This window comes from Anguilla rostrata, chromosome 18 (assembly GCF_018555375.3).
Source record: "Anguilla rostrata isolate EN2019 chromosome 18, ASM1855537v3, whole genome shotgun sequence".
Taxonomy (NCBI): domain Eukaryota; kingdom Metazoa; phylum Chordata; class Actinopteri; order Anguilliformes; family Anguillidae; genus Anguilla; species Anguilla rostrata.
The window spans coordinates 7,693,614-7,720,627 of record NC_057950.1 but is presented as its reverse complement, the minus strand read 5'-3'; the positions used below and the strand labels follow the sequence as shown (position 1 = coordinate 7,720,627).

The 27,014-nt window shown below is 43.9% G+C and overlaps 2 protein-coding genes across 2 annotated transcripts; one reads left to right on the top strand and one right to left on the bottom strand.

Moving 5' to 3' along the window:
• Nucleotides 1-971: 971 nt before the first annotated feature.
• On the top strand, nt 972-17,614 carry sec23ip (SEC23 interacting protein). Its single transcript, XM_064318317.1, has 18 exons — nt 972-1,192; nt 3,479-4,050; nt 5,055-5,232; nt 5,712-5,905; nt 6,776-6,865; nt 7,094-7,214; nt 7,734-7,823; nt 8,784-8,925; nt 9,526-9,734; nt 10,390-10,490; nt 11,137-11,307; nt 11,901-11,996; nt 12,214-12,396; nt 12,929-13,084; nt 13,232-13,334; nt 13,864-14,046; nt 14,603-14,768; nt 15,040-17,614. The coding sequence occupies exons 1-18, from the start codon at nt 1,066-1,068 to the stop codon at nt 15,116-15,118; spliced, it is 2,961 nt and encodes a 986-aa protein (XP_064174387.1). The 5' UTR covers nt 972-1,065; the 3' UTR covers nt 15,119-17,614.
• csgalnact2 (chondroitin sulfate N-acetylgalactosaminyltransferase 2) lies at nt 16,894-25,394 on the bottom strand. The gene is made up of 8 exons (XM_064318322.1): nt 24,691-25,394; nt 22,252-23,355; nt 21,192-21,408; nt 20,793-20,894; nt 19,619-19,797; nt 18,971-19,065; nt 18,775-18,856; nt 16,894-18,556 (listed from the first exon to the last, which is right to left on the bottom strand). Exons 2-8 carry the CDS (start codon nt 22,895-22,897, stop codon nt 18,264-18,266), a joined length of 1,614 nt encoding a protein of 537 aa, XP_064174392.1. The 5' UTR covers nt 22,898-23,355; nt 24,691-25,394; the 3' UTR covers nt 16,894-18,263.
• Nucleotides 25,395-27,014: the final 1,620 nt, after the last annotated feature.

The window sequence follows — 27,014 nt, the reverse complement described above, 5'->3', positions numbered from 1 at the left end:
TATTATTATCATTAATATTAATATTATTATTATTATTGGCCTGGAAAAAATGGATGAGCTATTTTTAAAAGTACTGAAGGCTTCAAATAAAAATAGATAAAACTGACTGAAAACCAGCACCACTGATACAACAGCATTTACACACTATATAATGCCTGAAAGCCTAATGACTTGATCTCAGTCAATGATCCTGGTCTAAATGGATCAGGAGCTGTTTGGAGAGAAGGATGATCCTCAGCCAGCATCACTTCAGTGAGTTTCTCTGGTCCTTCCATACAGACAAAGGCAACTCGTTATTAATCAGATACACAGGGTACTATGTCATGCTGTAAGCTAATTGGTGAACTTGACAAAAATATTTATTGGGGTCAGGAAATATATCTGCACATCCATCCCTGTAACAACACATAAATATTGCAAATTGATTTTTGCTGAGTTTAAGATGTAAATAATTGTGATTTCAAACATATAATAGAACTTTGTTCAGTGTTGTGCATTAGAATAATACTATGGAAAGTGGAATGAGAATGGTGTTTATACCTACTTTTGTCCCAGGAATGATCCCTGCATGCTCAACACTTGTACCTTGCTCAGGGGTAAATTGTAGTACCTCATAAGATAACTGCCTACCAACAAATATGACTCTAGCTAACGTTAACCGTCATACATTCTACTCTTTTTGTGTTTCAAACAAAATGCTGTATTAAGTGGATACTATTGAATGTCTCCCAAACAAAATTAGTTTGTCCATGGGATGGTTTTTGAATCTGTCAGCAATTATGGGTCTGCCTGCCTCCCTCTGCTTCCCAGTGGGTCTGGCTGAATCTTTCTAGACATCTCTATTTCCACACTCGTATAACTCTATTCCATTTTCACAGCAGTTACGTAGAATTATCCAGAAAAGCATGTTTTGAATAGATTTGCATCGGACTTTTATTCTGAAATTTGGTTGGGGAAACTCTGCCGGAAGTGGGATTCTTCTTTGGGCTAATCGAGCTTTCTACAGATCTCTGTGGAGCTTAGCCGCTGAGCTAGCTCACGACACCGGTTGTATTTTATTTGAAAATGGCAGAGAAAAAAAATAATTCGAGTTCGAGTACAAATTTACTTTTCTCTACGGCACCACAGTTAAATTTCAATTTACCTTTCATTCCTGTCAGTCAAGCTTGTGGTCCTGCGGTATTATCAGGAGGTAAGTTTGTTAACGTGAAGTGAATGGGAAGTAGAACTCGCTTATGGTAGCTGGATTATGTAGTAGAGCCACCTCATCATTTCCACCCTCGATTCTCGTCGCTTCTACGTAATAGGACATATTTTGTAACATTTTACCAGCTTTACTGTGTGTAAATAAAACTAGCCCATAACCGAAAGCAGCTAGTAACCACCGTCCATCCGCTGTCGTGTCGTTGTCGTTATCGTAGCTGACGTTAGCGGATTTCCCACTGTTTACGCAGACTTCTGATAAGGCCGAACTGGGTTATGAGGCCTTTATGAATGAGGTGGTAGACTAGTTTAGATACAAAAAAGTTAATGGACAATTGTCAGCTATGTATGATGTAGTAATATACAACACGGTGCATAATTTGATAATAGTATGTGTTTTTATATATAATTACATGTACGCTTTAACCATGTTATGTAAATATTAGTTTATGCACACGGATGCATAAGAAATACGTAGACATAGCTGTATAAAGTAATATCTGGCTAACTATACAATATTTACTACTCATAGTGTATTGTAATATGCAACTTTGTACAGAAACGTTTTTACTTAATTTTCCAGTATTTGTATGATAGTACACTAGCTTACCTCCTTCCTTGGAATGTATACATTTATAACTTCTAATAGGCTAAATGGTATGATAGATGGTTTCAGAAAATATGGAGTTGATATAAGTGAAGTCGATTTCGAGTTATGCAGCCGAACAATAAACTGTCTTTTGGGTTTATGTGTTGCATACGTCACTGAAGTAACTTTATGTTTGTTTTTGTGTGTAATGTTGATCATGAGCTGTGTAGGTGCAACGTTTACTTCACAAACTAAAAGGCTAAAACTGCATGAAAACTACAGCAGCAAATACAAATGCACTTAATTTAAATGGCAGGTATCCCCCCAGTTTGGGGTTTGGGGTAGTATTACCCACTCTACACAGTGAACCTCAGAACCCTAAGGGGCCCCAGTAGCTGGTAGAATAGACATATTAACTTATTTACTTTAACTGCTTGTTTCCCCATTGTTCTCCCTAGTCTTATACGTGTCCGTGCTCATTGCAGTGATTTCCACCATTGATTCGGGAGAGTTTAGGCCAGTGTGTGCTCTTGTCCGGGGCATGTGACGTACAGCCCAAAAACAAACACATTTTTATCGTGTGGAACATTTCTCATGTCCTGTTTATTCAGGATGTCCTCCCTAAGGGTGATACCAATTAACCGTTTCAGGGAGAAATTCACCCAAAAATCAGACGGTTTAAAAAAAAAAAAAAAAAAACTGACTGTAGATGTGATGCGTTTAATGATCTGCTTGACAGGACAGACAGAGACTTGTTATTATTTCACAGATTTGATTTAAATTGTTAATGCTTGTGCAGGTATTTGTCTTCTATCAATCGAGCATTTGCAGGATAATATGGTGTTTACCTTAAAAGCCATTTGTGTGTTTCCCTAGCCTCATTCTCCCTAGTTCATTGCAAAGTCATTGTTTCTGATGTCTGCAAGATTTTGGTGAAACACTAGGGTGGGAGCTATCTTACAGTGCCAAGTTAGAAGACTTGTTTTTCCCAGCACAATTGAGTTTTAAAATTGTACGTTTTATAACTTGTGAAAACGAATCAAGCGATGTGTTGTTTAGATCAATAGTTCCCCAACTTGGTCCTGGGGGACACCTGTTTATGCTCATTAACGTTCTGGGATTGTGGTTGTGGTTGGAACAAAAAACAACATGTACATGGTTCACCCCAGGGCTTAGTATGAGACCCACTGATTTAGATTATTACCACCATTAACATGAGTAACAACTTCTGCTAAATGCTGGCTTTAAAAAAAGAGCTTGGTCAGTACCCATCCTCCATTTCCTGGGGTACTTAATATGTCCAGTAACCTGCAATAGACATTAGGGGTTTATCTATAGAAAAACAAGGGAGCTCACCCTCATTCTGTCTCCATGCACTTAATGCATTTCATAGCCATTTACTAGAAATTGAAACTGAAAGAAAAACCATTTTAAACGTTTTTTGTCCATCGTCCATCTGCATTTGGACCTGATTTGGACTCATGTACCCATACGCTGCCACCGTGTCAAATTTCCAGAGACTCATTTAATATTCAAACTTCCAAAAAATAGGGGTCATAAAGTCCTAAAATGTAAATAAAAGTGCTAAAAAGGTTGCAGTTTTAAATCGGTCACCCATGACAGCTGCTTGAAGCCATGATTTATAAATTTTTTTATATTAATGTGTCATATTTCCTTCTTCCTTAGATGATTCCGCAGATGTTGGAGAAGAAGACAGTTTTCTCGGCCAGAGTTCCGGAGTTGCGCCACAGCCGTCTACCCTGAACTACTTCTCCAGCCCGACCAATAGCAACGACCCATTTGCTTCCATCGGGACTCGGCCCGCCCCTCCCGTGTCTCCGTTCGGACCTGCGGTCACGGTGCCGGCGTGCGCCCCTTCCGTGCCAAACGCCGCCCCCCTCGCCTCTGTCCCCCAGAGCGCCCCGGTCTCCCAGTTTCTCAACGCACAGCAGAGCCCCCCGGCCTCTCAGTTCCTGAATGCGCAACAGTGCCCCCCTGTGTCCCAGTTTGGCACTGCGGTTTTTCAGAGCGCGCCACCAGGCTGCACTCCTCCCCTGAGTGCCGCGTCGGCTCAGGCCCCGCCGCAGGGGTACAACCCTTACCGCCACACCCCCGTGAGCAGCCGGGCGAACCCCTACCTGGCCCCCCCCGAACTGCAGCAGCACCATGTCCCGCAGCAGCATGCGGCTTTCCCCCCCCAGGCCCCCCCCAGTGCTGCACCCGCCTTCTCACAGCCCGGGATGCCCCCTCTCACACAGGTACGGGAGCTCCTTCCTGCTCACAGCACCCGCACTGCTGAAGATTAAAGCTGTGACATCACAGCACACAAGTCAAGAGCCAATGAACAGGGGCCCGCTCTAGTTCCACACAGTAGACCTGGTCTAGTGCCAGACAGTAGACCTACTCTGGTGCCACACCACGGTGGATTTTCCTGTTCTGTACTTTTCTAGAAACAGCTGAGATCCCACTTGAATGTAATGAGGGGTAGAATTCTGGATTTGGTTCCATTGTGATAAACAGATATATAGCCTATAAACTGGAAGAGTTACTAGAGAGTACAGGTCAGTGGCAAAAATAAGTACAGGTTTTATAAATAATATCATCCACATGTAAGCTAATGTTATTTTTTATTAGTGGAAGCTGTTTGTATACCTTTGATTTTTGTGTTATACAGGTAAAATGGCTTAACTTTGTCATGTAGTGTAAGTAGAGTGGTTTAATTTTGTCATCATACAGGCAAGGTGGTGTAATTCTGTCTCATAGTACAGACAACACAGTTTAATTTGGTCTTATAGTAGTAGCAAAAGAGGTATAATTGGCACAGGGCCCAATCGCTGTGAACAGACAGGATCAGCTGGGCCAATCAAATAACTTCCCTGCATGAATTTGAGCTGCAGAGGGAGGTTTTGGCCTGAGGGGAGTAGTCTATTGAGGCTATTGAAATTATCCATAACATAGTTATTATTTGTGATTTCTGTGTAATCACAGTGCTGGTAATGTCCAGGCTGACTAAAGTGTTCTCAGGATTTCCTCATTCCCCCTTAAAGGTCTGTAGATCATCCCTGTACCCTGTCAATCTCTAAATAACTTGCATCAGGGTTATATAAAATATTGCTAATACTAATGTACTGTCCTTGTGTTTTATTAAGTTTCAGTCAAGTGTGATTCCTCATTGATGGAATACATTTTTTTGTTCATCTTATTGTAATAACCATGTTCCAAAAAACTCATTTGTCTCTTGACCCCGCCCACTCGGGTTCAGGGTCCTCCCAGCATTGCAGGTCCCCTGGTCCCAGCCCCGCCCACCATTCCTTATACCTATGCCGTGTATGAGCCAGTCCAGCCTCACTGGTTTTTCTGCAGACACGTGGAGTCCAAGAACATCTGGCTGCCGTTCAGCGTCCTGGACTCCGTTCAGCTGGAGGAGACGTTTAACTCGGGTGAGCACAAAGCAGAATTAGTCCATTAGTTTCCTGTGCTGTGAATGATTGTCTCAATGAATGACTGTAATGTGTATTGTGTTACTGAGACGGGTGAACTGGAATGGGCTTTATGAGGAGTGTCAGAGTGCGGCAATAGTGTGTGTGTGTGTGTGTGTGTGCATATGTGTGTGTGTGTGCGCGTGTGTATATGTGTGCACGCGCGTGCGTGTAGTTGTATGTGTGTGCGCAGGCGCATATATGTACGTGTGTGTGTGCGTGTGTGTATATGTGTGCACGCGCGTGCGTGTAGTTGTATGTGTGTGCTCAGGCGCGTATATGTACGTGTGTGTGTGCGTGTGCGCGCGCATGCGTATTTGTAGTTGAATGATGTGCTGTGCTGCTCCCCCAGTGCAGCCGGATCCGGAGAGCGTGGTTGCATTGGTCGTGTGTGCGTATTTGTAGTTGAATGCTGTGCCGTTTTGCCCCCCCCCCCCCAGTCCAGCCGGATCCGGAGAGCGTGGTGGTGCGCACAGACGGGGGGCGCTACGACGTGCAGCTGTACGACCGCCTGCGCAGCGCCGTCTTCTGGGAGGAGGAGCCCTCCGAGGTGCGCCGCTGCACCTGGTTCTACAAGGGAGACACCGACAGCCGCTTCATCCCCTACTCGGAGGAGTTCAGCGACAAGCTGGAGGTCTGTGTGCTCACAGCGCGCCTGTCGTAATGCACCTGGCATAACACACCTGTCAAAGCACACTAACGCACCTGTTACAATACACCTGGCATAACACACCTGTCAAAGCACACTAACGCACCCTGTTATAATACACCTGGCATAACACACTAACGCACCTGTTATAATACACCTGGCATAACACACTAACGCACCTGTTATAATACACCTGGCATAACACACTAACGCACCTGTTATAATACACCTGGCATAACACACAAACGCACCTGTCATAACACACCCGTTATAATACACGTCATAGCGCACTAACGCACCCGTTATAATACACGTCATAGCGCACAAACGCACCTGTCATAACACACCTGTTATAATACACGTCATAGCGCACAAACGCACCTGTCATAACACACCTGTTATAATACACGTCATAGCGCACAAACGCACCTGTCATAACGCACCTGTTATAATACACGTCATAGCGCACAAACGCACCTGTCATAACGCACCTGTTATAATACACGTCATAGCGCACAAACGCACCTGTCATAACGCACCTGTTATAATACACGTCATAGCGCACAAACGCACCTGTCATAACGCACCCGTTATAATACACGTCATAGTGCACAAACGCACCTGTCATAACACACCTGTTATAATACACGTCATAGCGCACAAACGCACCTGTCATAACGCACCTGTTATAATACACGTCATAGCGCACAAACGCACCTGTCATAACACACCTGTTATAATACACGTCATAGTGTACAAACGCACCTGCCATAACGCACCTGTTATAATACGCAACTTTTCGTTTCGCAGTTGTGCACTTCAGGTCTCTGAGTGTTTTGTGGCTCTCTTCCTCAGGGTGAATATAAGAAAGCCGTGTTCACAAATCAGTGGCACCGACGACTGGAGTTTCCTACGGGGGAAACGATTGTAATGCACAATCCCAAGGTAAAATGAACTGTGATGAGGCCCTTCTTCTGTAGAGTTCACCATTTAAATGTTGCAATGTTAGGGGAACATATTCACCGTGATGATCTCTGATATTTAACATTTAAACATGGGACGTGTGGGGAACGTATTCGGAATGATGAGTTCTGATATTGAGCATTCAATCATGGAATGTTAGGGAAGCGTATTCGCCCTGACGAGCCCTGATCCGTCCCTTTACCTGTGCAGGTGATCGTGCAGTTCCAGCCCTCCGCTGTGCCGGACGAATGGGGCACCACGCAGGACGGCCAGACCAGGCCCCGCGTCGTCAAGAGGGGGATCGACGACGACCACGATGAAATTCCCGACGGTACGGTCTTACCTTCACCCGGTTCATTTTTACAACGGAAATCGGTGGCGTGATTATACACTTGTGAAGGTGCTTCTGGGGGATAAATGCTTTGGAAGTAGGGATGGTTATTGTTTAGATTTTGCTAAAACAATACTTTTGAAGCGGTATGGTGCCTAAACGGTGTCTAAACCAGTAGTCTACCTTCTTTAAAATAATGAGCAGGTGGACGACATCAACAAACTTCAGGCAGTTTCGCTTCTGAAATCTAAAATTCTGAAATTTCATCTATGCACAGTGTAATCTTCACGGTTTATTCAGCTCTAATAGGTCTTAAGTGAGCTCACACTGTTTTAAGAGTACACTATCAGCATAGAATGTACTTTGCCACAGTTTACTTGCAGTGTACGCAGTGCATCCGTGTGAAGCTCAAACTCTAATGTACTGGTCAGAAGCATCACTCACCTGTCCCTCGTGTGTATGAGACTGAGGCAGATGCTGATAGCGATACTGAACCCCTGAAGCTGTGCTTTTCTCCAGGTGAGCTCCCTCAGGCGGATCACCTGGTGTTTATGGTGCACGGCATCGGCCCGGTCTGTGATCTCAGGTTCAGGACGATGGTGGAGTGCGGTAAGTGTGTCTGCGCTCAGTATCTTCCATCCCCCCATCCCCATGACCGCACAGTTATAATTAGCTGGCTATAATAGTTATAACAGTTTTAGATATAACTAGCTATAATTAGCTAGTTAGATACTGTAGCTAGCTTTCTGATTGCAGTTTTAATGTAGAATGTCCCTGGGTGTTGCATGTGTAGCTTAGGCTAGGATATAGCCTAAATAATATATGTTTTGGTTCCAGAGCCATAGAGAATTTTTCATTCCATTAAAACGTTTTCCTGGCAAAAAAAAAAAAGTCGACAACTGGTTTAATTTTATTAGGATAAATTGGGCTATTGGAAAACCAATGTAGAGACATCTGTACTATATTCATATTGCAAACTAACTAGCTGGATTATGTGTGTCTATAGCGAATGATGTGTGTTTATAGTTGATTGTGTGTGTGTTTCATAGCGGGTGATGTGTATGTTTAATAGTGGATTATGTGTGTTTACAGTGGATAATGTGTGTTTATCGTGGATTGTGTGTGTTTATAGTGGATGATGTGTGTGTTTATAGTGGATTATGTGTGTTTACAGTGGATAATGTGTGTTTATCGTGGATTGTGTGTGTTTATAGTGGATGATGTGTGTGTTTATAGTGGATTATGTGTGTTTACAGTGGATAATGTGTGTTTATCGTGGATTGTGTGTGTTTATAGTGGATGATGTGTGTGTTTATAGTAGATCATGTGTGTTTATAGTGGATTGTGTGTGTTTATAATGGATCATATGTGTGTTTATAGTGGATCATGTGTGTGTTTATAGGGGATCATGTGTGTTTATAGTGGATCATGTGTATTTATAGTGGATGATGTGTGTGTTTTTTAGTGGATGATGTGTGTGTTTATAGTGGATGATGTGTGTGTTTATAGTGCATCATGTGTGTTTATAGTGGATCATGTGTATTTATAGCAGATGATGTGTGTTTATAGTGGATGACTTCAGGAGTGTTTCTCTGAAGCTGCTGCAGAGTCATTTCCACAAAGCGCAGGAGGAGCAGCTGGTCAGCCGTGTGGAGTTTCTGCCTGTTCAGTGGCACACGGCTCTCCATGGCGACGCCACCGGAGTGGACAGGTGAACACACCTGCCTCCTCTAACACACGTCTCCTCCAGCGCAGTTTTTAATGTTTTGTACCGTAAGAAACTCTCACTGTGCTTAACCTGGACTAAAGTGCTGATGGAGGCCCCAGGTCAAACTCCAGCAGATTCAACAAGTGGAACGGGAGAGCAAGTGCAAACAGTGGTGTTTATTCACCAATGTATACCTAGGGAAAGCACCTCAGAGGCACCCAACAGGAGCTCTGAAGTAGCCATTCCAATTCCCCCTATCTATGGAGTCCCATAGGGCAACCCCCCTCCAAGCATGCCCTCACTGACAATAAATTTTAATTCAACACATATTTATTACCACACTGTATTTCCCCTAGTCAGCCCCTCCCAGACCTGGGTCTGTCCCTGATGGTTCATGTAGGGCAACCATCAGTAACTTACTGTCTAATGCTCAAAGCCAAACAGAGCACAAATCCACTCAGTGGGTCCATTTTGGGGGTGGGGGATGGGGGGTGGGGGGGGGATTCACTGGACTGGACAGGGCTCACCTGGATAACTCACTAAGGGGCGAACAGTACAGTCCTGACTTGTGTGACGGAGGGTTATTTTTTCCGGCCAATTCAGGCGGATTAAGAAGATAACCCTGCCCAGTACGGGCCGCCTGCGCCACTTCACCAACGAGACGCTCCTGGACGTGCTCTTCTACAACAGCCCCACCTACTGCCAGACCATCATGGACAAAGTGGCCCTGGAGATCAACCGCCTGCACGCCCTGTTCATGGAGAGGAACCCGGACTTCACCGGGGGAATCTCTGTGGCAGGCCACAGCTTAGGTCTGCTGCTCTGCTGTTCTGCTGTATCTGCACTGTACTCACTCTGTCATTCACTGTACTCTCCCTGTCATTCACTCTACTCACACTGTCATTCACTCTACTCACCCTGTCATTTACTGTACTCACACTGTCATTCACTCTACTCACCCTGTCATTTACTGTACTCACACTGTCATTCACTCTACTCACACGGTATCTCACCCTGTAATTCACTCTTCTCACCCTGTCATTTACTGTATCTCACCCTGTCATTCACTCTACTCACACTGTACTCACCCTGTCATTCACTCTGCTCACACTGCCATTCACTGTATCTCACCCTGTCATTCACTGTACTCACCCTGTCATTCACTGTCTCTCACCCTGTAATTCAATGTACTCACCCTGCCATTCACTCTGCTCACCCTGTCATTCATTCTACTCACCTTGTTATTCACTGTATCTCACCCTGTCATTAACTCTACTCAACCTGTCAGTCACTCTACTCTCACTGTACTCACCCTGTCATTCACTCTACTCTCACTGTACTCACCCTGTCATTAAATCTACTCTCACTGTACTCACCCTGTCATTAACTCTACTCACCCTGTCATTCAGGAACACGATAGTGTTTGATTGACACGGAGTGTGAAATGTTCTCCTGTTTGCCATGTAGGCTCTCTCATCCTGTTTGATCTGCTGTCCAATCAGAAGACTGCCTTCCCATCACATGTCCCTGTACCCTCTAATGAGAAGAAGCCTGTGGAGGAGAAACAGGTATTCTGCAATGTGTGCTGTTGCTTTTCCAGATGGACCCACAATTAGCCTGTCCTCATGATATATATAATGCATAGAGCAGGGGTGTCCAGTCTCATCTGAAAACGGTGCAGGTTTTTGTTTTGGCCAGCACTACGACCGCTGATTGAACTTATTAACCAATCATGGTCATCAATCAACACCTTGAAAATGGCGAGTACTGTTGGGCTGAATGGCCTGTGCTCGTCACCACGTTATGTTATATGTTATGTTATACGTTATGTTATCCATAGTTCAAGCTGTTTTTCATTTGCATGCTACTGTGGAGATATATTACACGCAGTGTGAAGCTATTTAATTACGTATTAAATTATTTAAAAAAATATTTGTACATTTGCAGATCGTGACTTACTTTTAGTGCTCTAGTGAAGATACTTTTGATATTTATTTGATAATTCTAGTAATCTTGCTTATGAAATCATAAAACTTGGTACACACAGTACACTCTCACATACACAGAAAAATGCATCTCCCCATCGCACACACGTACACACACAGCCAAAGTTCTAACCTCCATTTTAACCACTGCAGCTGTCCTGTGCTGTGTTTCTAGAGGCAGTGTTTTAGTGATGACCGCTTTTAGTGACATATTGCCTCCTGTTTGTAGGCTGCGAGCTCAGTCTCGCAGACAAACGGCACAGCGGGCCAGCCGGTGGTGGAGGAAGCTGCTGGGGAGGAAGAGGAGGAGTTTCCAAACCTGAACGCCGTTCTGGAGCACCTCAGCCTCACCGACTACCTCAGCACTTTGGAGAAAGAGCAGATCGACATGGAGTCTCTGGTAAGGGCTGTGCAGCGTTTTATCTGCTGATGGGGTGTAGGTGGGGAGCACGTGGGTTATTAATGGGTTATGGATGGGTTATAAACAAATGTGGTTAGATGGGTTATAGTAGAACATTAAAGACCCTGTCCAGAGTAACCAATACTTGCATCTTTTTGGCTATTATTATGATAAATGGAAGCAGCATATCAAGTGAGATTACAAATGTGGCATTTGTAATTGTATATAACATAATAACATAATGATGAGCACAGCTTTCCAACAATGCTTGCCATTTTCCTGACTAAATTGTACTGAGTGCTCTGATTACCTACCACCCCATTTCAGATAATTTTTTAATGATTCTTTAATTGTGCTAGATCATATTATGGCCAGGGAACCCTATTTCTCACTGGACAGGATCTCAGATTTGAGCTAAATGCTTTGAAAGTCACCCTCCAAATCCCTTAGATACGTGTCTCCATCCAATCCCTGTAGTTCTGTCTCCATCAAACAGCCAATCCCTGCAGTGCTCTCTCCATCGAACAACCAATCCCTGCAGTGTTCTCTGCTTGTGTCTCATCTCTTCACGGCTCCTCTCTTTGTTTTTAAAGCTCATGTGCACAGTGGATGATCTGAAAGAGATGGGCATCCCACTCGGGCCAAGGAAAAAGATTGCCAAATTTGTGAAGGAACGGGCCAGCAAACAGGTTAGTTCTAATGTGGCTGTATGTGAGAGGTTGTGCCTGCATGTGTGTGTCTACACTGTGCATGCGTGTGTAGTGTATGCTAAGGTATGTGTGCATATAGTATGTATCACTGTGTGTCTGCGTGTGTGTGCGTGCATTTGTGTGTGTGTGTTTGCTCACTGTATTCATGTGTTGAGTCCAGTTAACACATTTTTAATGACATTTTTTTAACACTCAGGAGAAGGCAGCACAGAGAGCACTTGTTGCTCCTCCTGCTCCACAGGCCCCTCTCCCCCAATCAGAGCCAACCCCACCACCCTCTTCCAGCCAATCAGAGCCCACTCCAAAGATCCTCTCAGTCAGTGGAGCGGTCTCTTCCGTGCATGTCGACTACAACTACTTTGAAGTTGGCACAGGACAGGTATGTTTTTAATGTTGGCACAGGACAGGTACGTTTTTAATGTTGGCACAGGACAGGTACGTTTTTAATGTTGGCACAGGACAGGTATGTTTTTAATGTTGGCACAGGACAGGTATGTTTTTAATGTTGGCACAGGACAGGTACGTTTTTAATGTTGGCACAGGACAGGTACGTTTTTAATGTTGGCACAGGACAGGTACGTTTTTAATGTTGGCACAGGACAGGTACGTTTTAATGTTGGCACAGGACAGGTACGTTTTTAATGTTGGCACAGGACAGGTACGTTTTTAATGTTGGCACAGGACAGGTACGTTTTTAATGTTGGCACAGGACAGGTACGTTTTTAATGTTGGCACAGGACAGGTATGTTTTTAATGTTGGCACAGGACAGGTATGTTTTTAATGTTGGCACAGGACAGGTACGTTTTTAATGTTGCCACAGGACAGGTATGTTTTTGAAGTTTGCATAGGACCGGGTCGTTGATTGGTGCACGTCCCTTTAACGCTTAAATGTTTTCAATGATTTTACCAGGTCTCTGTGGTCTACCACACTCTGGACTTCCATCCGGTCAACTTCTTTGCTCTGGGCTCCCCCATTGGCATGTTCCTGACCGTTCGAGGATTGGAGAGAATCGAGGAGACCTACCAGCTGCCCACCTGCAGGGGTTTCTTCAACATCTACCACCCGGTCGGTCTCTCCTTCCACATATAATTCCCTGAAATTATATTCTAAAAAACCCTGAAAGTGAACCATCACTAAGTATAAGTTGCTGTTACTGAAAGATCCTTGGGGAGAGAGACAGTGAGGTGAATATTTTTGGTGTGGTTTTTTCAGTTGGACCCGGTGGCCTACAGAATCGAGCCCTTGATTGTTCCTGACCTGGAGCTGAAGCCTGTGCTCATCCCCCATCACAAAGGCAGGAAGAGGTTGCACCTGGGTAATCCCGCCTCTCTCTCCTTTTACACTAACCTCTTCTGCCAGGACCTTTTTACAGGGCATGGGGGCAGTTTAAATGTTAAAAAATGACATGAATGTTACAGTTCATCATTAAAGAACATCATTAACGTTTTAGCAGGAATGCAGTGCATTGATATAACAGAGCCTCAGTTTGGCAGTTTGATTAATAGAAGCTTTGCTTATGAGTGTAAGGATTGTTAATTAGTGGAAGCGTTGTGAATGAGTGGATGTGTTTTCAATGAGTGAAAGTGTTGTTAATTGATGGAAGTTCTGTTAATTAGTGGAAACATTGTTAATGAGTGAAAGTGTAATTAATTAGTGGAAGCATTGATAATTTGTGTAAGCATTGGTAATGACTAGAAGGTTGGTAATTAGTGGAAGCATTGTTAATTAGTGTAAGCATTGGTAATTACTGGAATGTTGCTGATCAGTGGAAGCTTTATTAATTAGTGCACACGTTGTCAGACGTGCTGTGGCTAACCGGTTGTCCACGCTTCCTGTTGTGACAGAGCTGAAGGAGAGCCTGACCCGGATGGGCTCGGACCTGAAGCAGGGCTTCCTCAGCTCTCTCAAAACAGCCTGGCAGACGCTCAACGACTTCGCCCGCGCCCACACCTCCTCCCCGCAGCTGCAGGCGGAGCTCGAGAAGGTGGCCAATCAGATCAAGGAGGAGGAGGAGAAGCAGGAAGTCGGTGAGTTCTTGGCACCACCGTGGACATTTAAGTGTAATTTAAACGGAAGTCAGTTCCATTTCAATATTTTCTGACACATTTTCAAAAACACCTGTATTTTATCCTGCCATCCGATGTGACTTTTAATTGTGTTTAAGTGTCCCAGGTGTCTTTCTAAATGTTTGAAGGTAGAGCCTAAATACTGTTTGTCCAAAATATCAGGTCTAACCATTCTAATCCCACCATCGGGAAAGTAAAATAACGGAGAACTGGTCACCAGTGTAGTTTTTAAGTTGTCATAGGTGATGCTGGTATGGGGTGGGATGAGTAGTAAGCTCAACGTCAGACTCATTTCAAACAGTTTTTAAGGAGTGTTAATTTTACAGTCCACATTGCTCAAAATAACTGTGGATTGCAAACTATAAAATACTGATTTTATATAAATTGAGTTTTTTAAAATGCAGCCAGAGGATTACGTATTTATTTCCAGTATAGAAGGTTCTGGAAGGTGATTTGGTTCCGATGCCGGTGTGGAAGGTTCTGGAAGGTGATTTTTTTTCTCTCTCTCTTTCTGCAGCCGTAGACAAGCTGGTGGAAAGCCCGGACTCCTCCAAGGAGGAGGACCCGCTGGTGAAGATCGGCATGCTGAACGGCGGAAGGCGCATCGACTACGTCCTGCAGGAGAAGCCCATCGAGAGCTTCAACGAGTACCTGTTCGCCCTCCAGAGCCACCTCTGCTACTGGTGAGAGCAAACCGCCAAAACCGCCACGGTGTCTGTCCCGCAGCCGACAGCACTGATCACCTCCGGATACGCTGCGAATATAAAAAAAACTAATATAGTGGACATGAAAAGTAGCATAATTCCCGAAATCCTTATTGGCTAAGATGAAGGGAAAATACCTAAATGCATCAACCAAGTAACCAGCAAATTCATAATGTCATAAAATCCACATTAAAATCAGTGCACTGGATTGTTTAAGTGACGGTAGCCATGTTTGCTTTTCCTCCCCTAGGGAGTCTGAAGACACAGCACTTTTGATTCTGAAGGAAATCTACAAAACCATGGAAATATATCCTGAACAAACCCATTGACGCACACTCGATGCTTGTACTATCGATTTACAGTTGCTGTGACTTCAGCTCAGCCTACCCAGTTTGAGCTCTGTAGAGTCATTCACATTTAGTATACTGTGGAGGTAGGTTGATTAACCCAATACCTTCTTTTTTGTATTTTTTATTTTGTATTCCAGTTTTCCTAAATCTAATGTATTAAGATATATCCATCTGTATTTTGTCCTCCCCCCCCCCCCCAAAAAGAAAAAAAATTAACATTTCAGGTGAGTTGCTGTAGAAATGTTATTTTGATCATGTAAAATAAAACAACAGATTGAGGGTTTGGAATATCGCTTGTAGTCAATCCACCAATTTGTATCAAAATCATTATTATTGCTTTTATTTCTGCATTACTAGTGACCAATCATTGCCTTTGGATGTGTTATTGAGTTATCCTACTCGTAGGATATAGTTTGCTTGGCTGGCCATGGAGTCATGCAATAAAGACTTTAATAACATACGTGTTCTATGGCTGATTGCTTATCCAGTTTGGAGTGAAGTGATCTATGAAATTTGTGTTTGATCCATGCAGGTATGGATTGCGATTGGTAACATGTGGTTTCATATTTTAAAATGTAATTTCCTGGTCAGAATGAACATTTTTGGTCATGGAATGCCACTTTGTTCACACAAAGGGACTGTTGAGATTGAGAAAGGGACCATGATATGAAATGGGTAAGAAAGTGAGCCTCACAGCTGCTACAGGACTCTTTAAAACGCAGTGACTGCCTTGGCTGGTGTCTGTGCATTGTTTTGTTTACAGAGAAATGCAGTGAAGTGCTCCTGTCCTGTTACTCCTGGATCAATGTAGCATTTTGGTGACTTTTTAAAAATAAAGGCTAATCATTATCTGCTGTTTCCAGGGGACCACATCATATTCTTATGTTCATATTTTATTATTTTGCCATCCAGTGTTGGTGGCCTATAGCATACTCCTACCTTTGCCCTCTACATTTAATCTGGCCATTTCAGCTTGAATTCGGGGTCAAATTCCTGCTGTTTTTACATCGGGGGGCTGTGTCTACACCTCCTTTATGTTTCTGATCAGAAGGTCTGTATTTGAGTATTTGTGCACTAGGAGTCCCCCTGATGCAGGGTGGAGGGTGTGGCTACCGGGTTGCCCTGGAGCTCATCAGTGCCCAAACTCTGAGCCACAGGCCAAATTCAGGTTCTGCAAGAGCTGGAGTCGGCCGGACGTCAGTCTTTGGGACTGTCCCTCCTCCTCCCCCCTCCCTCCCCTGCAGTGTCCTGCCTCCCTGTCTTTGGCTGACACAGGATCTCCCTGGAAGCACACGCACTTGTTCACAAAACAACTGCCGATCAAGCCAGTCAGTTTGGACCTCCTGACCAGGAACCTTCAGCTCAGTTTGCTCAAGCAATAACGAATGCATGTGAGTTTACCCTCGATGGCTTGTGCTCAGACATAAAACTGAGTCATGCTGCAACTCAGACAGTACTTCCGTCTCTCATCTGAAACACCTGAATAAGCTTTCCCTGAGGCTATTGCTACCACATCTGTAAACTAACTGCATTAATGTGGCTCTGAACAGGGGGAAAGCAGTGCTGTAGCTATAATAATGAGAGGGAGACTGTGTGCAACTGCAACAGTACCCAGGAGAACATGACATCAAGCTAATGTTGGTTGTGAACTACAAAGACAGGTGGCTACCTATCTAATACTTCTGTAAGATTTAGACATGGCAAAGTTGGGACTAGTTGGGACCAAAATTAATGACTTGCTTGGAGAAGAAAAATGGAAACCCCCTCTGTACTTTAATGGCAGCAAAAGGTTTTTCTGTAACAGCAAGTCCAGCTTACCTTCTTGGGAGTTTATGGTCTGAAGCTAATCTAATCCAAAAAATAAACATGAAATTGGCACAGGAAACAAAACGCAGCACTTGGGACAGAAATACCCTTCACGAGCAATAAAGAACTGAGACAAACACCCTCAAAAAGGTTCAAAAGGCAGAAGGAGGCTTTCTCTAATGAGGCAGTTCACAGAAGAGAGCGGTCACGTCGGTTTGGCTTCCGGCACAGACGCCCATTTGAAATGTTTCTTCTTCAGAGTCCATTTTCTTGAGCATTTTTTCGAAGCGACCGACACGGTAAGACAGCACTGCAACAAACTACCCACATCACTGTAACCTGTGCTGTGGGAACACCGTTTACATAATACTTAGTCCGTTAAAAAAAAAAAAACATACAGCATTGAGACTGTCACAATGAATGATACCGTGCAGAACCCTGAATGGACTCGAATACAAAGCTCTCTTTTAGGAATCTACATTCAAGAAACAATTCCACTGAACATAGAACAACTAAATATTAGCCAGTATTAGTCAAGTAAATTCATATCTCAAAAGAACAATTTGTTGGCGATTGGTCTTTTCCGGATAAAACCTTTTCGACAGATTTTAAAAGACATTCGCTAGTCCTTGTTCTGTTATTGATAAAGTGTGTGCATTTTTTTTTTTTTTTTTTACATACATTTTTTATATTTAAAAAAAAGAAAGAAAATACTGACGGCTCAATCTAGTCTCAGCTCAAGAGGCACCAATGATTGCTAAGGGAGGAACTTTGATCTTCACAAGTCACTGGGATCTCATTATAACATGTAGGTGGCAGCATTTATGGTGCTCAAAACTACGCGGAATGCCAGAGCGCGCACACATAATTAGGAAGGTAGGCGTGGCTTAGTCCATGGTAACAGATAGAAACACAGCACAGTCTTACGAAATATAGTGCAAATCCAATAGTATACATCGGTACAAAGGAACAACTGTTCTTCACTGGGAAGTCCTGCACACGTCATTCAAACTCCTGGCTGCTGCAGTCGACACCAGCTTGCAGGTTTAAGCCACCGATTATTATTTGCGCCATCAATGTTTACGTGCCTTTAACTGCGAGCGCAAAGCTCCAAGCTTCGCACCACATATAGACCCAAAGAAAGTCCTCGCCTTTGGAACTCCACGTTTCCCAATGTTTGAGCAGGTCGCATTTAAAAACTGCCCAGGTCTACATGAGTATGACTGAATCCATGCTTTATATGCTGCTCTATGAAGGGTTAGAGTCCTCGGGGGTTTAATCTGTACATTTCCAGGCTTCAGGCTTCAGCCTTCAGTCTTCAGTCCTCAGCCTTGCTCTTGGTCTTGTAGGCCTGCTTGCGGAGGTGGCTCTCGATCTCGTGGCGGAACACGAGCATGCCCAGGTGCGAGTGCGAGGCCTCGTTCATGGCCTTGGACTGGATGCACATGCGGTACTGCTCCGGCGTCAGCTCGTCCGCGCACTGCTTCTCGTGCCACAGGTGGAACAGGCCCGACACGGGCGTGCGGGTCACGATCAGGTCGCTCCGGAGGTACTTCCTGTACAGGTGAACGTCCTCCACACCCCAGCCTTTCACTTCCAGGTCAAAGCCTCCTGCCAAGGGGGGAGGGGGGAATACATATTAAGATAAAACAGAGGTCCCAACACTGATCCTTGTGGGACTCGCATGGTGCTTCCCACAATCCCTTGCTCAGTAAATCCCCCACAGATTTACTCTGTAGTGTACCTGTCTGTTCTTTTCATCGTTCTCTGTACCTGGTTCACAGATTTATTCAACACAATATCTCAAAAAAAATTTGGGCAAAACTTACCAATGTTGAGAAAGTCAGAGCGATATTGGCATGTCATTCCAAAGCCAAAATCTCTCCAGAAACCAGCATCTTTTTTGTGAATCTACAAATCAGAACAAACCATTTCATTTTCCAATGTCGTTTATAGGCAGAATATAATATGTATTAATACTCAACTATAAATTACATGATGTTAAATAATTATACTTGAACTCACCAGTTGTTGCTCAATGGGAGGAGCGAGTTCCAAGTTTCCATAAACGATGGCCGGATTATACAGACTAAACACTACAGGGTAAAACACCCTCTTATCTGTATTAAAAAAGAAAAGGAACATTACTTGCAAAGGCCGCTGAAGTTCATTTCAAACTGCAAAAACCCGAACTATGATTAACATTTCACAATTCACATTCAAAACTACCATGACCTCATTTTATTTTGCCCCGATGAAATCTAACCACCACAAAACATTAACAACTTTCATTGGTCAGCTGGCTCAAACTGAGATACGATTGGCCTGTTGTGCTGAAGACCAGTGGTCCCAGGCCAGGGGAACGAATCATTGCATCTCCAGGGGGTGACTGACATTCTGTAGCGGACATTCACCTGCTGACTCTTATCTCTGACCTCTGGTTAAACTCGTTACAAGGACCCCCAGGTAAAAACCGATCCACCCTGGGCAAGGACAGGTAACCCCCCCATGGGTCAGCAGCGCATGAAACATTATGGCTCAGACTGTGCAGTGACTGCGCAGCTTAACTGCTTTACTGCAGGGTGAAGTGAAGCAGCGTTTGGATCGCTCAAGATCACCCAGGTGTTCTGTGACAGAGTCACACTGGGCTTATCCGTAGCACCGGATACCTACTGGGAGCCGTGTTCAGGCGGCAGGTGTTGAGGAACTCGGGTGTGAAGTAGATGTCAACGTCGCAGAAGAACATGAGCACGTCCCCCTTCTTCCAGGCATGCGCCCCGATATCCAGGCCCCTCCCCCGGGAAAACTCCTCATTCACCGGGATCAGGGTGTAGTTGGAGAAACTCTCCTTACTGGGAAGTTTTACACACAAAAAAAGTTCTCACTTAAAAAGCACAAGTATGTTCAGCTGGTTACATAGACCGAGTAGAAGTTTTTATCCTGAAAAAGGCATCAAATATGAAATATTTACATTCATATATTTACTAGTTACACATATGTACATGGAAAAATTAAGTTTGGAAAGGTAAAAAAAAAAAAAGAAAAAGCTTTTAACCAAGAGCAAAAACTTAAATATGCATAAATAATAAACCTCTTAAGTGGTCATACATGGGTCATGTTCATGTGTACTACAGCCTGTAAAGACCAAAACAGACAGGGAGAGAAAGCTGTGCCAAATGATCAGCGATGTGAATCAGAATGGATGTTTAAATCACTAGGGACTGATATGGCTGAAAGCAGAACAGAGGCATGATGGGAAGATTTACATGGTTTAGAGGTCCATACAACTGCTCTCAGTTGTGAATCAGACACTTAACATGCAGGCCAGTTTCCCTCATTGACACTTTTAAAAATAGCCAGTGTAGCCTTCATGTTGACACAAGACAAACCAGCATAGACATGGGGGCAATGATGACTAGGTTCAGTCTTGTAATCCTGCCACAAATATCTTCAGTTGCCACTCATGCCCACTTGCAAGCAAAATAAATTTAAAAAATGAATGAATGAATGAGCCAGACCAGGCTATCATTAAGCAAGCTTTGCCAATTGTTGTTAAGCATGAATGGGCTAACAAAAATAAATTAATAAGAATTGCTGTCCATTTTGTTGAAACCAAATGTGGATATAAACAAATACTATAGATTTTTTAGAGAAAGACAAACTTCACTTCCTGTTGCCATCTCAACAATAAAGAAACATAAAATAAAAGCTTTTTTGGATGAACTGCTGATTGCTAATAAATCCAAAATCAGAACAATAGTACAATACAGTACTATGTGACCACAAGTATACTAAGCAAGTGATTTTCTAAATAATGTTCAGAGAAACATCAGAGTAAAATACTGACATGAACATTTTCTCCAGTGAAGACTTAACCTCTGCCAAGCCTTCCTTGCCAAAGTAGACCACAGTGAGATGCACCAGTCTGTCCTGGTCTATGCACACATCCCTGAAAGCCAAAAAAAAAACTAGAATTCAGTTCATTTACACAGTACGCACTCACAGTTGGGCACACACTTGCACATGTACACACACTCCATGGCAAAGTGTATATACCACATAAAGGCAACCACTGTAAACTTTTCAAGTAAATAGCACTACCAGAAATATGCTAATAAAATTAGATTTATAAAATAGAAGCAATTCCGCCCATTGTTTTTACATTTTACTTATCCTATTAAACAGTATACGCAGTATTCTACTACAGAGATAAATACAGCAGGAAAGGCCAACTGAAGTCTCTCACCTAAAGTTGACGAGAAACTGCTGGAAGGTCTCTGTTCTTCCGGAGAGGGGCACGATGATGTTAATGATGGTGGCGGCCGTGTCCACCGAGGTGCTGGCCACTTTCATCAGCGGGCCGAAGGGCCGGAAAAGGGTGACGCGCTGGAAGTCCGTGGAGCCCTCCTTCCCGAAAAACAGCTCGTACAGAGTGCCTTTGTCCCGCTCTGTCCTGTAAAGTCCTGGGGACGACGCGCCTCACGTGAGCCAGAAGTATGGCAAAAAGCACAATGTCGACTTGCAAATAGTTTAAAGACTCTTTTGAGTACGTGTGCTCACACACTAATTCGATTGGTGTAATGGTTCAAACTGAGCCGTTCTGCCACTGGTTTGAGTTGCTGGTAATGTAGCAATGTCTGGGTCTGGGAGTCTGGGAGTCCAGCCCAGTTTTCATAGCCCATATTTATACTGCCGTACTTGCATACAAATACAGTAACGTGAAATAGCATTTGCCTTTTGTACTACATCAAAAATTAACCCTTTAGTTCATCATGTATTTTCCAATAACTGTATTGAAATGTCCAGCATACTTTAAACAGTTACACTCTTAGTTATCAATATTAGGTCAAAACATTACGTCTTACAATATTTCTCTCATTTTTATTTTAATATTAAAAACAACCAATTGTCTCAAAAACTTTTAACAACAGCTATAGAATAGAGCCCTTTCCATTCTAGCTGCTGCCTCCAGCAGTAGAAATTCACTTGGGAACCAATCGATGTGCACAACGTTAGGGCAGAAACTAAATATGCACCAATCGATTAGCTCAATATTAAGGCTGTGACTGAACATGCACCAATCAATTAGCTCAATATTAAGACTGAGGCTGAATATATATGCACAAATCAATTAGCTCACTGGTAGGATTGAGACTGAATATACACACACACAGGCACCAAGAATTTAGCTCCATGAAAAAAAAGAAATAAGTAAAATATCGCAGTAAAACAAAATGGCAGAATATGACAGTACCCAGTAATGTAGCAGTGTGGTGCACATCGCGGAAAGCTAGTCCCGCTCCTACCTTCGATGAAGTCTCCCTCTGTGTAGACGGGCTTCTGCACGGTCATGCCGTCCTCGTCCTGGCCCTCGCCCTCGGCGGGGTTGTTGATGACGTCCAGCCCGGCCTCGACGGCCTCGGTCAGCTCGTCCCGGCGGTCCTTCCGCACGGGCTTCTCCTCCGGGTGCCGGGTCAGGCCCATCTCCAGCTGGTACACCTTGGTGCTGGTGAAGCTCTCGAAGGGCACCAGGGCATACTCGCTGGGCAGCCGCGCCCCGGCGTTCACCTCGGCCTTGTCGATCTGCGCGTGCAGGTACTCCAGCAGGTCGCCGGGGTCGGGGTCCCGGCCGTCCGGGCGGGCCTCCAGGTCCCGCTTCTCCTGCAGGGCCTTCAGCTTCTCGCTCATGTCCTGGAGCTCCTGCTTGAGCTGGGCGATCTGCCGCTTCAGGCTGGCGGCTCGGTTCAGGTGTCGCTCCTCCTGCTCCTGCAGGACGGCCTGGTAGTAGTCCTTGCCGTACGGCTCGCTCCCCAGCCCCGTGAGGGCCAGGCCCGAGTCAGCCGGAGGGGTGCACTCCAGCAGGTAGGCGAAAAGCAGGAAGACCAGCAGCAGGAAGGTCCCCAGGAAGAGCCAGCGCAGCCGGCCCTGGAGCGGCCACCCCCGTCTGGCCATCGCGACCAGGCGACCGAGCCCACCCCAGCCCTGGCGCCCAATCAGCACGCGCCACCCTGCATCGCTCAGTGAAGGTCCAAAGCAAAGAGACCTCGCGCACCAAGCATCACCCACATGAAATCACACGCAGGTAGGAAGAGAGATTGTGCCAAGGTTATCCAGTCAGTTGGGTCATGTGAAATCCGTGCAAAAACCAACTTTATAAATTAACATGTCCACAAAATTTCAAACAAGACTGTTTTTTTTGGAATCACACTCTTTGAATTTCATTCATTGATCAATATCAGTCTTTTCTGAAATGTCCCTTTAATTAAAGAAGTAAAAGTGACTGCTTCACGGCAAATATGTTAAATTCCTTGGGAGATTCCTTGCTGAATTGCTTGGTTCTGTAGCTATCCCTCGGCAGCATTTAGACTAATGCTCTGACGTCATTGCTGTCCATTATGTGATAATTCAACCTGAAAAAATAAGCACATTTAAATCCTGAGAATCGTAATCTAAACCAACAGATGCCACATTTGTATTGGTGATCAACTTACTGTGTCTCATGAAGATGATTGATTTTCGAATTGTATTTTAGGTTTTCAAAACAAACAAACCTATATAGTGCTGTGCTGACACACTACATAGCTGTCTAACTAAAAGACGTGAATGTAGGGGACAGATATTTTCTTCCAAATTGGTTGCAGCACAGAAGTCTATGTACTGAAAATAATGACAGTCAATGGCCACTTAACATAAATTAAACAAAGCTACAGTAAAAATGTGGGTGAAACACGGGACATTACTTCATTATCATAAAGTATGTAAAATATACCAATAAATAAGGACCAGCTAGCCAGCAAGATATCCATGATAGTCAGAGTTTCCTACTACAAAAAAACAGGGTTGACTCTGCAGTAATGCAAGTAACAATAAAATGTTAGATTACAATAATTAAAAAAAAAGAAATCCGGATGTGTTCTGGTGTTGCTTTCAAATTTACCAACATTGATCCATTCTCGATGTTTTGTTACTGCAAGCGTTTGGTCAGCCACAGACCTTAATGACACTTCTCACTGATAGAAGTTCATCTTTGGAAGCCGATCCGTCATCAATTGGGTAGTGGGTTGTACGGGATAATTCCGGTCAACTAAACCAACTCAGATTACTCGATCTCATCTCACGACCCCCTGGAAATATTCGTTCTAAAAGAACTGCGCAGTGCAATATTCATGCTACAAGCAAATACGCCAGCTGTTAGCCTAGGTGTCTGAGCATCTCACGATGATGCCTTGTGTTTAGGGAAAGTCAGGAGCTCTTGGCTATTATATCAAGACTTTAATGGCTGGAATGTTCCACGTTGTCGCTGGCTCTACGCTATTGGTTATCCACTGATTGAGCAAACCAGATAGCCTAGCAATCTGCCCACCACTAGCACAATAAGAAAACGGTTTATTCCAGCCAAATGCCAGAAACAAGCTAGCCTCCGTCACTTGCACATGCTGAGTTGAAGTAGATAGCCAACCAACTTAAAAGCAATTTAGTTAGCGAGCTAGTAAATTAACCTGTTAAAATATTTGTACCGGAGAGCATCTGTAACTTTTCAAACAAAAGTGTGGGTAGCCAGCTAGCCAACAACGGAGCTAAACCAATAGGGCAATTCCAACAAAACGCTATCAGCCTTGTTAAATTGTTACATTGCTTGACTCAAAATGAAAACTTTTACGCACTGAATGCAATAGCATATGATCTTTTAAAAATAAACAATGCATATGCATTCATTTTTTAAATACATTCTTACGAACGCTTACCAGAATGAAGATGATGACATCTCTTCGAGTTCCTCATTCTGTGTAAATACCACATACGGAAACCGCTGGACGCTTGGGCCGAATTATAACGGACCGTTCTTCTTCGGCGGATTCACTTGCGGATGTAAACGAAACTTGAAAAAGGTGAATAGCGCCACTTAGCGATTCTAATGCAGCATGGAGCCACAGAGGTTTTTATCTGGTGGAGCAGCGTTGTCAGGTTCAAATTTCAACAGCCACTATTTTCACATTCGGGGGATATTCTTAATACTTAACATTTCCAAATACATGCAATTAGAAATGTTCTTGTCAATATTTGGCTCATATGCACCCGCATGCGTTGTACTCACTTTAAATCTACACTATGCCCTCTAATCAATCTGTCCACACTCTGCATACACCCTAACCATAAGCATGTGATCACTACTGATCCCACGGTATGGTGGAATGAACTTCCTAAGAAGGTCAGAACAGCAGAATCACTATCATTTTCTGATGCAAGACTGAATACCCAGGTTTTCAGTCTGCATCTTGGCTGTCTATCCCCAATCCTCATGTAATTACAGCATGCTTTAAAGCAGTGGTCTCAAACTCCAGTCCTGGAGGGGCCACAGTCTCCGCAGTTTTTTATCATTTCCTTTAACTTGGCAGCCAATTTAGGCCGTGGATACAAGATGTGCAGACTCTTTAGCCAATCATTATCTCAAATAAAGTGTTTAAGTGCAAGATCACATAAAAACCGGCAGACACAGCGGCCCGCCAGGATTTTAGATTGAGAACCCTGCTTTATGGTTTTATATGGACGTTAGCTGTATAAATCTATGATTTTTATTATGATTCTAGAATAGCATGTTAACTTAATTTAGTGCTTTATTGATTTACACTTGCACTCACTGACCTTTGAATGTTGTTAGCCAGATCTGGCACAGTTGCTAACATGACTCTGGTGGATTTACTTACATTCTTTCATTTTCAGTGTTTCTGGATTAGCTTCTGCAAAATGAATGAAATTGAATGCAATGCAATGCAACCACACTCCAACCACACCCTGCCTCCGCCTTCAATTCTGAGAACCCATGAGAGGCCTGATGTGGTCTTCTCCAGAGGACGGCTCCAGCTGCTCTTAAGCAGGGGTATGCAGCCAAAAAAAGGATCTAATTGTAGGACAGGGCTGTCCAACCCTGTTCCTCCTGGAGATCTACTACAGTCCTGTTGGTTTTCACTCCAACCCAAACAAACCTCACCTCATTCAACAGCTAGAGATCTTGAGCTGCTACTCAGTAGAGTCAGGTGTACCAAATTAGGGTTGAAATGAAAACTTACAGGATGGTGGATCTCCAGGAACAGGGTTGGGCAGTCCTGTTCTGGTACATACCTACCTGTCCATGCATATTTTGCAGGGGTAGTCAACCCTGTTCCTGGAGTGCCAGTGGTGTTTCTGGCATTCATTCCATCTAAGCTTCATCACACAAGTTTGATAAACTACCTACAGCAGAGCCCTATCAGAACAGCAGAGCCTGAATGGTAACAGCGGAATACCTCCAGCATGAAGTCATTTGCGTTCATTAAGTCTGATAATGCAATTATGCAGTTATAAGTTTGGATGGAGTTGAAAACAAAATCTCTCTGGCACTTCAGGCCCAGGGTTTCCTATCCTTGATATACTGCATAACGCATTGGTAATCAACCCTGTTCCTGGAGATCTCCCATCCTTGTGGATTTTAATTCCAATCCTAATTTGGCACACCTGACTCTACTGAGTAGCAGATCAACAAGATCTCTAGCTGTTGAATGAGGTCTGCTTTGTTAGGGTTAGAGTGAAAAGCTACAGGAACTTCCACATCTCACTCCCAGGAGCGTCACTCCGGCGTGTGACAGTGGAAAAAGGAGGATAGTGGCATAAATATTAAACTTGTTCCATTAAAATTAATGCTATTTAAATATTATGCAGTTCCTCTATATTTAAGTTTATTAAAATTTTGACATGCGTCCAATTGTACTTAAATCTTATGCTAAATTATGCTGAAATTATTTGAACTTAAATTAAGCAGCTATAATGCACCATGCCTCTTCTCAGAAAGAAACACCAGAGGCAAACTGGGCAGGGTGAGTGAGTGGAAGGCAGTACTATGAATCTCCTGCCCTCTCCTCTCTCCTTACTGTTCATCTGCTTAGCGGTCCCACTTGGTGATTTCCCTGGGCGAGGGGGAAAAGGAGGAGGGGAGGGCAGAGTGGGTCACAACCTCAATGAAGATACGCTCATAACCCGAACAGACTTTGTGCTTTAAAAAAAGAGGGAAATGAAATCAGATAGACCACTTGCA